Raw genomic sequence first — 16578 nt, forward strand, 5'->3', positions numbered from 1 at the left:
ACATTCCGTGCACCCGGTGCGGTCGCTTTTGGCCCTAAAAAGAGGAAGATTGATCCACAGGTGATCCCGGCCGTACATCGTACACTTGGAAGCAATAAGTCAACTACCTCCTTCGAAGAGCCCTCGAGGCTAGACTCGTGCACGGAATCGCCAGGTTGGGCTTCGGCGCACTTAGGTATAGGAGCCAGTTTTGGGCCTGCTGCTCTCCCAGTCAAGTGTATTGTACTGTATTTGTACTTAGTACTCTAGGGCATATATGACTTGAGCATTGGTCTCGGATTTAAGCCAAGGTAGGCACAAAGCTAAGTAAACAAAACCACCTGGCAGCCACACCCTGTTTTGAGTATGGCGGTATATGAATGACACCACGTACGGTGGGGTAACTAGAGATGCCTGATATCCTCAGAGCTGAGGTGATCAACAGCTCCCCATAGCTTGAGCAGGCTTTCGCTCTGTCGCCTAACGGCCTGCACGTCGACAAGTGACATCTGGTCAAAGGTCGGTGGGAAAACCTTGAGCAGCCAATCCGGAGCTGTGCAGATAGAAACCTCCGGAATATCATGCCACAGATAGGCCAGGCCCTCTCCGGACTGCTCAGAGCTCATGGCATGCGGGTTCACAATTCTCAAGACGGCCGGGTCGGCGCCTTTCCAAAAGCCACCGATCATGTCAGCTAGCTTTTGACTTGACGCATACAGCAGTTCATCCTCCACCGCACCCGTCGGGTAGTACAGCTCATTGGGAAGGTCTTCCTTCCAGTGGGCTGCCCCAAGATGCTCGACACAAGATCCAAATACCGCCTTCTTGCCCGACCCAGAGCTCTCAGCCCAAAGGTCCGGATGATCCTCCAGCCATCGTTCGGTGATTCTTCCCTTGTCGGTGAATCCTGAGGTGTGCAGGTGACCGGACAGGAAAAGCAGAATCGTTGTCCGGCAGGGCGGCGAATGGGCCAATTCTCTGGCTCTCGCCAGCATAGGAATGTACCCGTTCTCTTGGACCACGTTGCAGCCGTCGGTATGGGTGTTGACGAGAACGGTCTCGTTCTTCAAATTTGTTCCCTCAATAACGACCCATATAGTTTCGGTGTGGGTGTCATTAATCATCGCTCCATTAGATGTGAAAGAGGCGCGTGATCCATTTCGTGCCTCAACTTGACGGAGAGCCTGGTCAGTCACATAAATCGCCGGGGTGCCTTGGTCGTTCTGCTTGAATGGCCCGTACTGGGCATAGGCATTGAAAGATGTGATGTTCTTCCAATTATAAATGATTCCCTTGACCCCTGCCTCTGTAGCCAGACTGATGTTCCGAACGCCGGGGTTCGTCGCGGGTATGCCCGGTATAGTTCCGGACCATTTCGAAGATCCGTGCCAAACTGGAAATCTATTGGCTCCATCCAGGGGTGTGTTGTAAAGGTTCACCAGGGCAATGTTTCCAGCCGCCAGGGACCAATCTGGTGACTCAGTGTAAGATTCAGGGACCTCTATCTCTACCAAGCGACCTTCCACCCCCTCTGCATCTGTGACTCCAGCGTAAGGGACAAAGCCTGACGCTGGCACGGACTCTCCGTTGATGGTTAGGTTGATGGGGTCCGAAGGTGGGCGTTGATACTGAAAGTTGTAATTGTCTGAATAGACATGGAAGCCGAGGTTCTGGAGTTCCCGCCTGATGTGGTTGATGAGCAGCGCTTGGTTCGCGGAGCCGGTAAGCCGACTACCCAGTGAAGCGAGATAATCCAGCTCATGAAGATAGAAAGAGCCATCCAATTGCGGAAGAGCGCAGAAAGCCAGACTGCAAAGGCTCAACAGAGCCGACAGAGACTGCGATACCATGATTGCAAGCGGGTCACTTGACTTACGAGACTGGATATCCGGGCGGACGACATGGCATGCGTGTCCGGGATTGAATACTCTTTTAATACATCTTTGTATGCCCATTTACGAGACATGCTTTCCACCGGATGCGATGCCCTTGGCCAAGCAATTTTAAGCGAAGTCTCGAGGAGTAATGGTCTTACTGTGCCCCCAAGGCCCCAAGATTTCATTGCCATCAGCACCCCGCATCATTACCCCATATTGATGATGCCAATGTATCCACCCGAAGTCCCGCTCCATACTGTTCCACCGGAAGTGACAGGTTGGGGCAATTGATCGGCGTTGCGAGTTTCGCGGTGCTAGACAGGTCGAAAGTAGAGCGAAGCCGGAGCGGCCCGTAACCCTAGTAGGCTTGAGCTTGCTATCGTCTGTGGTTGTGTAATAGGTCATGGTTCTATCTTGACATTACAACCTTGGCAAGTTCAAGGGTGATACACCGATTCCTTCGTGGTACAAAGTTACTCAGGTGCTCGTTTTGGCGAAGAGTGTGTCTATGCTACATACACTCAACTGTGTGCACATTTCAGGACTTGAAGGTACAATGTATTTATACAGTTGGGTTTCTGGTATTGCTCATTTCGTGATAATGAATGGGAAATTCCCATATTCACACCGACGTCCTAATTACAGATATCAAGCAGCAGTATTGACTCACGACAACGCATTGTGCACGCGCGGAGTTTCAAGGGAAATGGGCCCAGTGACATCAGGAGTAAGAATTTGTTCATATAATACCTCGGGAAGATTGGCGATGCACTCTGGAAAGCACAGCATTGGCCATTAGCTTTGTATACGTTGACGCAGGCCGGATAATGGGTCTCAAACGGAAAAGTAGGGAAAATGAGAATATACCTTGATAAGCATCCCATGTAACCGGGTCAATCGACATAGCGATGTTCTGTTCTGCAGACAGACAAGATGTCATCTCATCCTCCTGCAAAGAACACGTGGAAGTGCCGCTCCTCAGGCCGAAGAGCAGACTCAGATGTTCTACAGCGCGCCTTGCCTCTCTCGAAACAGTACTTGATCGCAGCCACATCGGGTACGTAACATGAAGTAAATCGTGAATACGGGCCTTCGTGCCCTCACAGTCTTCCGGTAGGGGTGGACTCGCTCTCTTGACTAGCTGCAGGTAGTAGCAGAGCACGCTCATACCGAGGAGGTAGCAGGACTGGGCCAATGAGGTTTGTATCCAGCGAACAGATTCCAGCTGCCCACCAATCTGCGTCTCCTCATCGACGAGCTTCTGGGTTTCAAGAATTTGGATGGCGGCTTCAACACAGACGCGGCGCGAGTACTCGAAGAGCTCCACTTCATCTACGGAGGTAGGAGCGAGATATTTGCGGTGCAACGAGATGAGGAGTCGTTGCACGGCAAGACGCAGCCAGACCCTGTGCATAATAACATGCGGGGCCACCATGAACGACTGACTCAGTGGCTGCCATCGGAAGATAGCTGGAAGAGAGTCCTCGGCGTCGTGGAGCTTGCGATCGAGGTCCATGATCTCCGAGTAGGGGTGGTCCCTGATGTCGGAAATCAAATCGCTGATGAGCCCACCCACTCGGTCGATTCGGTTCTTCGCCAGGCCGTACAGAACTGGCGTGATTTCTGTCTCGGGCCGTGACGGAGGCAATTCCTCTGTTGTTTCATCAAAGTCTGAATCAAGTAGGTTACGTGGCTCCGCCGTGTCACATTGGTATGTGTTGAGAAGGCGCGGCAAGCCGATTTGGCTAGACAACTTCAAGTCCATCTGCACAATGACAGCCCACACGCGCCGCCGCATCTCACAAGAGAACACGGAGATATTTGAGTTGCGGGGCTCCCGATGGTATCCTGAGCTCAGGGCGAGCTGTACCAGCGTGCCCAGCAGCAGCCAAGGACCCATCTCCGCATCCTTGGACAGGAGGGCCTCTGTAGCGCAGGACAATATCAGCGTCTCGAGGACATGCGGGCCACCTCGTGTGAACTGACCCAAGGCCAAGCAGTTGATCGTGCGCTCGCGGAATAGATACAGGCTCGTCAGTAGTTGGTGGTCGGCGGAGCCCTCCGCCAATTGTTGGTACTGGGTTGATAAGCACAAGATGCTGAAAAGCAAACCGATCCACGTAAAGGGAGTGTCATTTTGATTCTGCCAGAACATCTCATACTAGAGCATGTTAGTAAGTAGTTGCTTGATGGCTTAAAGGAGGGGCCGGAGGACGTCCAGACACATGGTAAACGGCGTCTCACCTCTCGAAGAAATTGGCCACTGTGGAGTATTGCTGTTGGATGTGTTCAGGAGATGAGCAACAACGTCCATCATGGAAAAGATATTGGTCATACGTACCTGGCGCAAGACCTTGCGCGTTAAAGTACCGTGCAACTAGCCTATCGACCACGGGTCTCTCCGGGATCGAAGCGAGTATCTCCTGCCTACTCGCCTGAACCGGTTCGTACAGCAATCGAGGACCGGGTGTATAATATGGAATGAAATCATTCGTAGCGGGCTGCATCCGTGCTTCCTCTTCCTTCTCATACTGATCTTTAAGCTCGGAGATGCTGTCAAGAACGGCGGCCCAGTGCACACTGCTGACGTACTTCTCGCCATGCCAGTGGACCTGAGCGCTCCCACCATCCTGGGACTCAGATGTGGACACGGAGGTAACAGACGTGGAAGTGAGTTGTACCAGGCCCCCGTTGATAGAGCCTGGCAAAGAGCTTTCATTATCTTCGCCAACAGCTCCGACGATCGGCAAGGATGTCTGCTGTCGCGGGGCGAGGGATTGAATTAAGGCTTCGAGCTGTCGGATTCTGTCTCCGACACTATTTACGCCTTGACTCTGCGGGGCTGGGGGATAGCTACAGGTGAGCTCGATTCCTTTGCTTATGCAGGACTGGCATGGGAGCTGGCGATCACATCGCATTCTAAGAATATTTTCGGGGATTAGCATCCATGTCTATTCTGGATCCGGCGATGTCCCGTTGAGGACGGGGAGAGAGCGTACTTGCGCCGCCTGCAAAAAGTACATGACAGCTGTGGCTTTTCACGGCGACGGTCCCGCTGCGGCGTTGCAGCCTTGGCTGTGGCACTCGGATGGATCGGGAGGTCGCTTGGGGTTCTGGCCCCGATGCCAGAGGACTGCTCCATGGCCAAAGAGTGCAGTACACCTTCAGCCACAGACTTCAAGCCTGATTACAAGGGCCCTTGTTTTCGGCGCAGTTCATGAACCTGCAATGAATTCCTTGCCCTGGCTCAGACGCGGGCTAGGCTCAGATGCGCCACGTAGCGTAGAGAATGGCAGCTTGAGACATCCTGCGGACAACACTCATCGTATGTCCACTAGGTAGAGGTGGTATCGGAGATGAAGACTGAGGGAGAAAAGCAGACGGAGGGGATGACGGCAGCAGGTCAAATGATGGGCAGTTTTGGTTGACTGCCTGACAACAAAGGTACTTACCCTCCATCGAACCCATCAGTGGGATAGCCCATGAGACTGCTAGAATGAACACCTTCGTTGTTAGCATCGAGGTATTTCCTGACGAACCTCCGCCAAGTGGAGCCTGCCCCACTAAATCGGACGGAGCAAACGACGGAGCAAAACACAACTGCCGGGGGGAGACTCAAAGCTTTCATGCGTGGGTCAGGTTTCAATGCCAGTTCCAGCCCCGGCCTTTTGCCGCAGAGTCTCTGTAGCTATAAAGAAAGATGGATAGAAGAATTGCCACTTTGAAGTGAATGGGAGGGTAACTTCCTTCAATCTCATCTTCTTGCGATTTGCTAGTATATAATTAAAACCAGAGAAGCACATACAAGCCAAACCCCAACAGTGTTTGTGAGCGCTCGGGAAAGACTGTCCTGTGGTACGGAAGCTTGAAAATTAGTTACCATGAAGTCAGAAGACCAGCCATTTCGTGCCAACATCAGTGCCACCGGCACCACGCTTGCACCTGCCTACGACCTCTTGGCAGTAACAAAGAATGCCGAACCAAAGCCTGTTCCTGGCGAAGACAGCCATGGTTCGCCGGATAATATCCATGGCGTTGACGACAGACTTGCGGCCCAGGATGCACTCACTGATCCGAACATCGTCGACTGGGACGGTCCAAATGATCCTGCCAACCCGCGAAATTGGTCCAAATCTGTCAAGATCTTGAACGTTACTCTGATCAGCCTCTCTGTGCTCTACACGTATGTTTGAAATCAAGTCGGAAATCTGATCCTCATTTAACTCTTAGCTTCTCCAGCAATATTGCCACCACCATGTTCGCGCCCGGTGCACAGGAACTGGCCGAGGAGTTCGGCATCAAGAGCAGCGTCATCGCGACTTTGACCGTCACCATACCCTCCCTGGGCGCCTCCCTCGGCCCGACCCTACTCGCGCCACTATCTGAGCTCGCCGGCCGCCTGCCAATATACTGGGCCAGCAGTGTCTTGTACATATGTTGTACAGTCGGCTGTGCGCGCAGCACCGACGCCGCCATGTTCTTGGTGTTTCGCCTCCTCTGCGGCGCGTGCGGGGCCTCGTTCATGACTTGTGGCGGCGGCACCATTGCTGACCTGCTGCCCAAGGAGGAGCGCGGCGCTGCGACAGCGGTATTCAGCGCCGGCCCGTTGTTAGGACCCGTCGTCGGTCCTATCGTCGGCGGGTTTGTGGCGCAGGCTCTCGGTTGGCGGTGGACATTCTATCTAGTGCTTATTCTAGTAAGTCTACAATTGTCAGACCTAAGAGTGCACCCACCATCTAATCACTCAATATTTATACAGGCCGGCACTGTGACAGTTACTGCTCTTATCACTATGCGGGAAACAAACGCCGCTATAATTCTCAGACGAAAGGCAGCTCGTCTACGAAAGGAGACCGGGAACCAAGATCTGCGGTCTGCGAACGATAACAAGGTCATGCGGAAGCATCTCGTGGAGCGCGCGCTACTACGCCCCCTGCGAATGCTTTTTTTCTCGCCCATCGTCTTCCTTACAGGCTTGTACATGGCCCTCACCTTTGGCATGACGTACCTCCTCTTCGCGACGTTCCCCAGCGTATTCCGCACCACGTATGGCTGGAGTGTCGGTGTCTCTGGCCTTGCCTACTTAGGCCTGGGTTTCGGCTGCACCGTCGGCCTGCTGCTCTCTGCTAAGCTGAGCGACCGGCTACTGGGCGGCAACGGCGGGCCAGAGCGCCGTCTGATATTGATGATTTGGGTTGGTCCCGCCATACCTGCTGGGACCTTCATCTATGGATGGACGGCCGACTATGGTGTGCACTGGATTGTCCCCATGATTGGCACCGCGTTCGTGGGGCTGGGTGTCGTCGTTATCACTGCTGCTTCTCAGCTATATATGATGGATATGTTTGGTCCGCAGGCAGCGGCATCGGCCCTGGCTGCCACCACACTGATCCGGAACGGCTCCGGAGCTTTCCTGGCCCTGGCTGCGGACCCGCTTTACAAAACCATCGGCTTGGGCTGGGGAAATAGTGTTTTGGGTTTCATCCTGGCAGCTTTCTTGCCTGTACCGGTTGTGTTTTACAAGTGTGGGTTGTGGCTGCGAGAAAGGTTTGCTGTAGATATCTAACAGGCTGTTTACTAGTAGGCTTTTCCGCCTCCAAGTATGTCGATTTTCTAGATGGTCTGAATCGAATGGTGCCAGGGAATATGTGTGTTAAACTCTGTTTGTTCACTAGAATCAGAGCTGTGGCAAAGTTTGCGTACGTTAAGAGTTTCCAATCTAGCTTCAGAGGTTGGAACCCAGCGGTCTGTCGGTTCTACAGGCTCTTGACTGTGATCAAGATGAGCGATTCAAATCTCTAAAGTCTTGATTCTGTAATACAGAGGCATTGATCGATCTTTGAAATCATTAGGCTAAGCCAACTTGGCCAAGCCGGTCAATAATCTTAGAGCATTGATAGATAATAGCGATTGCGGCTGCATGGTTGCAAATGACGGAGCGTAGAATACCTTGATGATGTCCATACAGCTACCTTACACGGAATCTCGCCTTTATTTAAAGCTATGGAACCTTAGGAACCAACCAGGTTTGTATCTTTTACAATGCCATCCATGTGCAGAGACCTTGCTTGTTCCTAGGCTAAACAGGAGTCAACACTGCATTTTTAGTGCCTAGCCAGCAGCTCTTACTTCCCAGGATAGTTTCCATTTTTGTCGTTGCCAGTCAGCACCTTCAACTCTCACAGGACTACACTTCCTGTTTGCGTTGGTCGGCGGAACAAGTTCCCGTGGAGGTACCAACATGCAGATGTTCTGCGATAATGATATCAAATGTCTGCATGGAGTTAGAGGAGAACGATTATCACAATGTTTATTGAAATATAATACTTACCGGACCTTTGAACGTGTTTCCATACATGAACCAATATATGGCAACAAAGGTGAAGAAGATCCCAAGCACGGCTGAAACATAATCTGCCATATGTCAGATTCGCAAAGTTGCCAACAGCGGCACTGACAGGAGACTCACTCATGGTATTTGGAGAGACCGGGAAGCCAGGGGGGAAGCAGTAGAACTATCGACGATTCAAATTAAGACCTGGATCATTGCGTGAAGTGAAAATTGCTAACTCACAATGGAGATGATAACCACGTAGAGGGCTGCTGTCCAATTCAAGAAATAGCCCCATTTGCCAAGCTTGAACGGCACTCCGACGCTCTGGTGCTGCTTCAGGACATCCCTGCCTCTGACGAGCAAGACAATAATGGGAAATGAGTAAGAGATGTTGAGAAAGATGGTGCAAGCAGCAGTATACGCATTAAAAGCGACACTGGGTCCGAGGTATAAGAGACCGAATGCTACGTTGAACAAGTAGCAGAGAACAATGGTCCGAATGGGTACATTCAGCTTCGGGTCGATGTGCGAAAAGAAACTATGCCTAGGGAGGCCTTCGTCTCTAGCCATCGCGTACACGAGCCTACTAGCACTGGCCACGCTTCCAATTGTACCATTGATGAAGCATATAGTGAGCATGAGCGCCAGGATAGTGGCTGCTGCCCGGGAGTTGGTCGCTTGGAGGATGAGCTCGACTATGGGCATTCCGGTGGAAGTCCCCAACACGGTAGCCGGGTCGACGAAACAAAACAGCATAACCAGGATGAAGGCAATTCCCCTAGATCGGGTTAGTCACTCAAGGATGATGACCATAAGGCGGCAAACTGACGAGGTTCCACCAATGATGATGGAGTAGATCATAGCACGAGGGACATCGGTTGAAGGGTTTGGCATCTCTTCAGCCATGTGCATAACTACATCGAAGCCGATCAAGGAGAGAGCAGATTGTGTCAGGCCCAACAGCCAAGACACGCCATCTGGCCATCCTGTTGCGTTTTGAAAGTTGGCGAAGACAAAGCTGGGTTCAGTCTTGTCGGACATTGATAGAAGAACGATGCTAATGATGACAACACCTAGAAGGGACCAGTACACTGTGTAAAGGTTAGAATACAGCGCTGTTGAAGTCGCACGAGAAAGACTGTTGTGTGGTGGCTCACATGCGGCATCATTCCATCGGCCAAGCATTCTGTTGCCCCAGATGTTCACGGCGGTTGCAAAGGTGAGTATCGCTAGAAATATGAGGTAAGTCGTCCACTGCCGCAGCTCGAAAGTGCCATTTGAAGCCACGACAGCAGCGGCGGAGACGAATTGGGCTAGCAGATGGTGGTCAGCATGAAGCCAAGGGGGCAAGACTATGGCCCGGCCTTACGTACCTCCAAAGAACCCTTGAGCCGTAACAATGGTCAGCCAGCCCCCAATGTTCGTCCAGCCGACCCAGAAGCTCTACAGTGCAGTTTGTCTCAGTGTTTGAAAGTTCTCGCGGGCCGCACCAGCTGGACGTACCATGACACGCTTCCACCTCTCTGTGCACAGGGCAAATACGAAGTGATACTGGCCTCCGGCTGTTGGCCACAAGGCAGCCAACTCGCCAAGGCTAGCGGTGAGGGCAAGGTTGCAGAGAACACAAAAGAGGAAGCCATAGACGAGTGAGATAGAGCCGCCGGAGGGCAAGACGAAGCCGATGGTACCTGCTAATGCAATCCAGGTACTACAACTTGTCAGCGTTAACCAGAGATAGCCGAGGAGGGTAGGCAGACTTGAGGATGGCAAATGACATGGCCATCATTGTCACGAGAGAAAGCCTCTGCTGGAGGTGGCCCTCCCCTTGGGGTGGCGTGTGATTGGCACCCATGTCGATATCGATATTTGGGAAGTAGGCACTTGCGTAAGAGAGAAGAGAGCGAGTTGACGAGATCAGACCATGTGAGCGGACGGATCGAACGACAGGAGCGAGGAGCACGAAACTTATGTCCACAAACGCATCGCTCTGGGTAGACGCACGAGATATGCTTCGCCGTGTCTATTGCCGTGGCCGTGTCCGTCTCGCGTGAGCTTTGACACTGAAGATGGCGATGTACACCGTGTTTGCGAGCAGTCTATCGCCATTCCCAACCACACCAGAGACAAAGGGAATCGCCCAAAGGGGAAATTTTGCGAGAGACACCCCCAGGAACTAGCATACCAAGCCTTTCAAGAAGTGCGGGGGTGGGTGCAGGAGATAGCATCACTCGGCGCTGGCACTCAGGATCCAGATCGAGAGACAGCATAGCCCTAGGACAGATAAGCCGACAGCTGGTGTCATCTCCGCAACTCTTGTCAAGGACGACGAGCCCACATGCGTATCGCGAACTGGTCAAGTCACGCACCTATCCTTGATATCCGCCAGGCTAGTTTGGTGGAGCATCCGGCCAACCTCGTGTTATCATCTCTGAGCTAAAAAGAGGAGAATTTCCCCTTTGGGAAATTTTTCGAGAAACCATCTTCCCCGCACACTCCCGGCACTCAGGTCCAGGGCACAGCCGATGATTCTGGGTCCATGCTTGTGTGGGTTTCCAGGTCCCACAAAGTAGTGTTTATCAAGTGATAAAGTGTCAGTATCTGATAACATCTCTACCTCGTCAGTATCGAATATTCGGCGAGTCATGGTCTTGCCCTAGAGAAGGTGCGGGGCCAAGGAGGTAACGGATGATGCTATCGACCATCGACCCCCGCTGACCCCTTTGCCGCTTGGCGACCTGCCACGAGAAAACGTTACGAAATCAGCTTCAAGGTGGAGTCGACTCTGGAAATTACCCAAAGAAGTAATCTCCAATAATTGTCTGATGTGGAAAGAAATTGTTTCCGAGATGTTCAAGCCCTGCACATTTCCCCTCAAGCCCTTTTGTACTTATACCCGAGTACTATCGATCTCTGTTCCATTAGACTGCACGAGATAGCTCAAGCACGGATCCAAAGGCACATATACCATGGCTTCTTCACGAGACGGATACTCTTGGACCGAGAAGCAAGGCCTGAAGTCTGGCGTGCCCTGCATCGGCACCATCCAGCCTCCCACAAACCTTGATCGCGCTTCCACAGAGGTCTTTGACGTGATCGTAGTTGGAGCTGGATATTGCGGCCTAACAGCGGCTCGAGATCTCACAACAAGTGGTATTCTAGGTTCCTTTCTCGCGTCTTTTGATAACACTGTTCCCACCTAAATCAGTGGCTGACAACCCGGGTTCTCGCTTAGGCCTCCGAACACTCCTTATTGAGGCCCGCGATCGAATCGGCGGCCGCTCCTGGTCTTCTGACATCGATGGCTACAGTTTTGAGCTTGGCGGGACTTGGATCTTTTGGGGACAAGCCAATGTCTGGCGCGAGATCCTCCGGTACCAGATGCAGGACGAGCTGGTATCCTCGTACGACTTCTCGAAAGGTCTCAACAAATACATCCTAGTCAACACCGAGCGAGCTCAGCACTTCACACATGAAGAAGAGGACGAGATGATGGAGTCGGGCCTTCGGAAGCTGGTCAACGTCGACGGCGAGTACGGTAAGCGGGTGATCCCGTTTCCACACACGGCTGCCTTCACGGCAGAGGCACTCCGATACGACAAGATGTCTGTGGCCGACCGACTCTCAGAGATAAAGGACTCCCTTACACCCAATGAACTTTCAGGGGTTGAGGCCTTTGTGCTCCTGTGCAGCGGCGGCACGCTCGAGACGACCAGCTTCTTCGAGTTTCTTCACTGGTGGGCCCTGAGCGACTACAGCTATCAGGGGTGCATAGACTACCTGGTCAAATACAAGTTTCGCGGCGGCCAGTCGAGCTTTGCCATCCGCTTCTTCCGTGAGGCGTTGGCTAGCGGGAACCTGAGCTACGCGTTCAATTCACCCGTCGCCGAAATCGACGATACGAAGGATTTTGTGACCGTCAGCACCAGGGATGGGAAACAATACAGGGCGAAGAGAGTTATCAGCGCGATACCCTTGCAGGTCATGAATAATGTCGTCTTCAACCCTCCATTGCCTAGTGGGAAGAGGACAGCTGCTAGCATCGGCCACGTGAACCAGTGTGTCAAGGTGCACGCCGAGGTACGAAACAAGGACTTGCGTTCGTATACTGGCATCGCCCGTCCCGAAAACGGACTTTTCTACGCCTTTGGAGACGGGACTACTCCAGCCGGCAACACGCACATTGTCGCTTTTGGCGGACAGAACGGGCATTTCGACCCTGAGGACAACATTGGAACTACAGCTAGAAAGCTGCAAGGGCTTGTGCCGATGGACATTGAAAGACTCGTAAGTCTATTGCCAACTCTGTCTGCCACAAGCCGGCGACTAATCATAGAACCAAAGGTCTTTCACAACTGGTCCAAGGATGAATTTGCAAAAGGAGCTTGGTTCTTCTCGCAGCCAGGGCTGCTCTCCAACCACCTTGGCGACATGAGAGCCCGGCATGGTAAGGTCATATTCGGGAGCTCGGACTGGGCCCTCGGTTGGCGTAGCTTTATCGATGGTGCGATTGAGGAGGGTACTCGCGCAGCCCTCACGGCTCGGACTGACCTGGCTCCCTCACAACTGAAGGGGAAGTTGTAGTTTGAAAATGGGTCATACATATGTAGTTAAGAATGTCCATTAATGCCTTGTCGAATGAGGTAGACAAGATGGCCGCCCATAGCTTAGTTCAATTGTCTGCTATCAATCCATTGCATTTACGCCCCGTCCAATCACACACCTACCATTGATCAATCCATAGCATGCCGGACAGAATCCGTGACATGGAAGCTACAAGTACTCTGTAGTGGTGGGCTGGTAACGCAAGCCACGGTGGCTCCGCTCTGGACTGACTTGTCGATCCTGTTGGCGTAGTTCTTGTCACGCCAGACCTCTAGTTAACCCCCCATCTTTACAGGTCGTCTTGACGCCCCAATCCATTAGCTACTTATTTAGACTGGACCCCCATTGGGAACTCTCCTAGTCACCTGCATCAAACATCAAACCTCAAATGGTGATCATCAGTCCCCATCACTTCTCACCAGTCGGCTTCCAGAACTCTGCTAAATATGTCTCTTGCTAGGAGAAATAATGGTATTGGACCTCCCTCTAGTGCCAGACTGTTCTGCTTGAGCGAACTAACAATCATGTCTTGCAAGGGTGTCATGAGTGTTGCAAGAGAAGACTCATCTGCGATAAGACGGAGCCTTCATGCCTCAAGTGCCAAAAGAAGGGTATAAAATGCTCGGGGCAAGGTCCTCGCTATCGCCTGAGTGGACACATGAGCTCCTTTGAGAATGGTCTCGCTACTGCGCCTTCTCCAACTACCAGATCATCATCGTCTACCTCTTGGGAGAAGAAAACAGCTCCCCCGCACACCAAGACATTGCGCTGGGTAAACGACAAAAGGGGAGCCAAGAAGTCTCGTTGTGCAAGAGAGCGAAGGGACTCAGAAAGCAACCTCTCAATCGCTTCGTCAGAGGTCTCCTCCGCCAACGTTGCTGATGTATCTGAAGAACCGACATCAATCGACACTGAACCCGACTATACACCCAGCGCGCTGGAGTGTTTTGGAGAATTTTCACTCATAACAGCGCCCACTGAGCTCCTTTCAGCACAAGAGAGGGTTCTATTTCAACATTGTGAGTCCCGTTCACTTGTCGACGCACCCTGTGACTACCGCTCGCTCTAATGCCTCCACCTTGGTAGTCTCGGAACGAGTCGCTCCTGTCATGGTCGTCCTCGATTCTGTTAGCAACGGCTATAGGCACATCATTCTCCCGCTTGCCTGTCAGGACCAGGTCCTCGGGCGTGCTGTGTCTGTCGTTGCTGCATTCCACCTCGCGCAACAAGCCCCAGATCTGGCTCCCATCGCCGAGGCTGGACACCGCGCGGTTGTAGAGAAGCTCAGACGTGACTCGCTGGAGCTGGAGCCGAATCAGCTCTTTAACCCTTATACCCTCGCAACAATCCTTGTTCTGCTTGTTGGGGACACCATTACGGGCGCAAGCAACTATCGTTATCTTCTGGAGATGCTCGCCTGCCTAATGCGGCTGCCCGAGTCCGTGTACATGCTTCCCGGGAGCGTGAGGGCTTTCTTCATGCAGCAGGTGAAGATGTGCGTGAAACATACTCCCTTGAACTTGGTAAGAATACTAACTGTGAGGTATTCAGGTTTCAATTATTTGGTCTCCCGTTGTCAGATGTGGATAAGGGCCTGCAAATCATGTCGACTGCTCCTGAACACTACCTCGAATTCATGGATTACCCGGAAATCGCGCCGACATCCGAGCAATTCATGAACCTGCAGCTCATGCGATCGGCCATTTGCGACGCTTGTGAAATTTACAGAAACTGCGCCGACCCGTCTTCGTTCTCCCCTGCTGTGTCCGTTGATGTGATAGAAAGACTCCGCCACAAAGTTATTGGGCTCGACTCCTTCAGCAAAGGTGCTCACGCACTTGTATGGACTTACTATATAGCCGCCGCGGAGAGCGTATCCCCTGAGCACCGAGAATTCTTCACCGAACGTCTGGGATCGCTCTACCAGTATACCAGATTTGGCAGCATTCCCGCCGCCCTCCAGGCTCTTCAGACGATATGGAACAGGAGGAAGGCGCGGAAGTGGATTGAGATCATCATGGACGACGCACCTATCCTAGTCATGTAGTCTTGCGGCATCTTCCGATGGAAGGAAGTATTTCCAGATCACCCCAACGGTACGGTCGTAGCAGCCAAAGAATGTACTATCATCAACTATATGGAACAGATATTACTGAGCTGAAGACCAGGTTACCTACCCTCGGGCCGGGGTTGTCCATATCTGTTCTGCATCTCTGAATCTTGAATACGCTCAGTGCCCTTTCTTCTAACTGAGAGAAACAAGTTTCGTGTTGCATAACTGAACGAAGAGAGCCCGCCTATTCAAACAGACAGCACCTTCTGGAATGACGAAATACCCAAAAGTTCCCAAATGCTCTCGGGCACTTTAAGCCATGCTTTTAGTTCTCAATCCACGCCATGATACCGAAAGACATGGGTCGAGATCTTCTTTCCACTCTCATCGAACCTCTGGGGAAGCACGGTGTACAAACCGTCAATGTCCCGTGGCTCAAAGTCGAGCGTTGACGCGGCCACCCGCATCACTTCCATGCCGTAGTTCTCCTTCAGCCAGTGCGCCATCATGTCCGTGCCCGCCGTCGCGCCGGACCCGGTCCAGAAGTTGCCATCGACGACCCACTTCTTCTCCCGCGTCCAGTTGACTTTCGGCCAGCGCCGGCGCACCCACTCGTACTCGATGTTGTTGACGGTCGCACGCCGGCCGTCGAGCACGCCCGTCGAGGCGACGAGGCTCGCGCCCGTGCACGTCGTGAAGAGCAGCTTGCCCTTGGCGGCGTGCGCGCGGATGAGGTCCGCGTACTTTGGGTGGAGCTCAAAGTTGCCGAGGTAGGGCCCCGCGACGAGCAGGATGTCGAGCTCCGGGCAGTCATCGGCGGTGGTGGTGGGCAGGATGGTGAGATTGCTGGTTCCGAGCCGGACGGGATCCTTGGTCACGCCTATGTGATGGAAGACGAACTCCGGGGCCTGTGCGACGAGGGCGTCATCGATCAAGGGCGTGTACTCGCGGACGGTGCTGAGCGCGATCTTGTTGGCGGCGGCAAGGAGGTCGGTCGGTCCGGCCGCATCGACGACTTGGTAGTTGAAGGCGAGGATGCCGAACTGAATAGGCGCCATTCTGGATACTGTGTGGCTGCAGGCTGTGCAAGAGTCGAAGTTGGAAGATGATACTTGCGTGAGTTGCACTCCTGCGATAATGCTTGCGGTCGTTTTCGGCACACAAAGCTTGATCCGCAGTGGACTGCGTGTGATTCTGTTAGATATTTTGGTTCAAGGATGCTCGTCCTTAATTACAATGCATACTTTTATGCTTCTCATGAAGAAACCCTGACAGGGGGGGTAGGAGTTTTTCCGGTCTTCTTTTGGTGGGTGAGCTCCAGTTGCTCTGCCTTTGTCAGCAGCCAGAGAGATGCACAGCTAAATCGGCATAGTAATCACGGCGTGATCGGCCGCCCAGGTATTGGAGAATCTGTCTGTAGGTGGATGAGCAAGTTTTCAGTCGAAGTTTGATGCAGGCATCGGTAAGCAAGTAATCGGCTTCCATCAGCCTGGCGCTCGTCCGGCTTGGCGCCGGATCTAGAAGTGGGCTCTCGACGCAGTCCCGGGCAGTGCCCCACCCGGATCCGCCCCGAATGTTAATCTTCAAATGCTTGTAGAATGCGGCGATTTTTGCAAGCAAGTATATATCAAACCTTTTAAGCATCTATCATACGACCGGAAACGGGATATACCGTGCTGGGCACCGCTGCATTGTCCGGCCAGCGCCGGGAAGAATGACTGTCGGGAAGAGCA

General features: G+C 52.8%; 6 protein-coding genes across 6 annotated transcripts; 3 read left to right on the forward strand and 3 right to left on the reverse strand.

Annotated features, from left to right (window-relative positions):
* Nucleotides 1–383: 383 nt before the first annotated feature.
* Nucleotides 384–4774, reverse strand: E0L32_001623 (uncharacterized protein; the record flags this gene model as incomplete). Its single annotated transcript, XM_031135723.1, has 5 exons — nucleotides 384–1788; nucleotides 2527–2629; nucleotides 2724–4017; nucleotides 4101–4132; nucleotides 4198–4774. 5 exons carry the CDS (start codon nucleotides 4772–4774, stop codon nucleotides 384–386), a joined length of 3411 nt encoding a protein of 1136 aa, XP_030990874.1.
* A 963-nt stretch (nucleotides 4775–5737) lies between these two features.
* E0L32_001624 (uncharacterized protein) lies at nucleotides 5738–7422 on the forward strand (the record flags this gene model as incomplete). Its single annotated transcript, XM_031135724.1, has 3 exons — nucleotides 5738–6039; nucleotides 6087–6552; nucleotides 6616–7422. 3 exons carry the CDS (start codon nucleotides 5738–5740, stop codon nucleotides 7420–7422), a joined length of 1575 nt encoding a protein of 524 aa, XP_030990875.1.
* Nucleotides 7423–8043: 621 nt separating this feature from the next.
* E0L32_001625 (uncharacterized protein) lies at nucleotides 8044–10042 on the reverse strand (the record flags this gene model as incomplete). The annotated part of the gene is made up of 9 exons (XM_031135725.1): nucleotides 8044–8130; nucleotides 8188–8270; nucleotides 8326–8371; nucleotides 8431–8968; nucleotides 9020–9281; nucleotides 9348–9503; nucleotides 9564–9633; nucleotides 9694–9898; nucleotides 9966–10042. The coding sequence occupies 9 exons, from the start codon at nucleotides 10040–10042 to the stop codon at nucleotides 8044–8046; spliced, it is 1524 nt and encodes a 507-aa protein (XP_030990876.1).
* A 1114-nt stretch (nucleotides 10043–11156) lies between these two features.
* On the forward strand, nucleotides 11157–12771 carry E0L32_001626 (uncharacterized protein; the record flags this gene model as incomplete). Its single annotated transcript, XM_031135726.1, has 3 exons — nucleotides 11157–11349; nucleotides 11396–12474; nucleotides 12532–12771. The coding sequence occupies 3 exons, from the start codon at nucleotides 11157–11159 to the stop codon at nucleotides 12769–12771; spliced, it is 1512 nt and encodes a 503-aa protein (XP_030990877.1).
* Nucleotides 12772–13450: 679 nt separating this feature from the next.
* Nucleotides 13451–14839, forward strand: E0L32_001627 (uncharacterized protein; the record flags this gene model as incomplete). The annotated part of the gene is made up of 3 exons (XM_031135727.1): nucleotides 13451–13811; nucleotides 13879–14287; nucleotides 14344–14839. 3 exons carry the CDS (start codon nucleotides 13451–13453, stop codon nucleotides 14837–14839), a joined length of 1266 nt encoding a protein of 421 aa, XP_030990878.1.
* A 338-nt stretch (nucleotides 14840–15177) lies between these two features.
* Nucleotides 15178–15903, reverse strand: E0L32_001628 (uncharacterized protein; the record flags this gene model as incomplete). The annotated part of the gene is made up of 1 exon (XM_031135728.1): nucleotides 15178–15903. One exon carries the CDS (start codon nucleotides 15901–15903, stop codon nucleotides 15178–15180), a length of 726 nt encoding a protein of 241 aa, XP_030990879.1.
* Between the last annotated feature and the right edge of the window lie 675 nt (nucleotides 15904–16578).

Source organism: Thyridium curvatum (genome assembly GCF_004353045.1).
Source record: "Thyridium curvatum strain D216 chromosome Unknown NODE_6_length_784332_cov_80.453264, whole genome shotgun sequence".
NCBI lineage: Eukaryota > Fungi > Ascomycota > Sordariomycetes > Thyridiales > Thyridiaceae > Thyridium > Thyridium curvatum.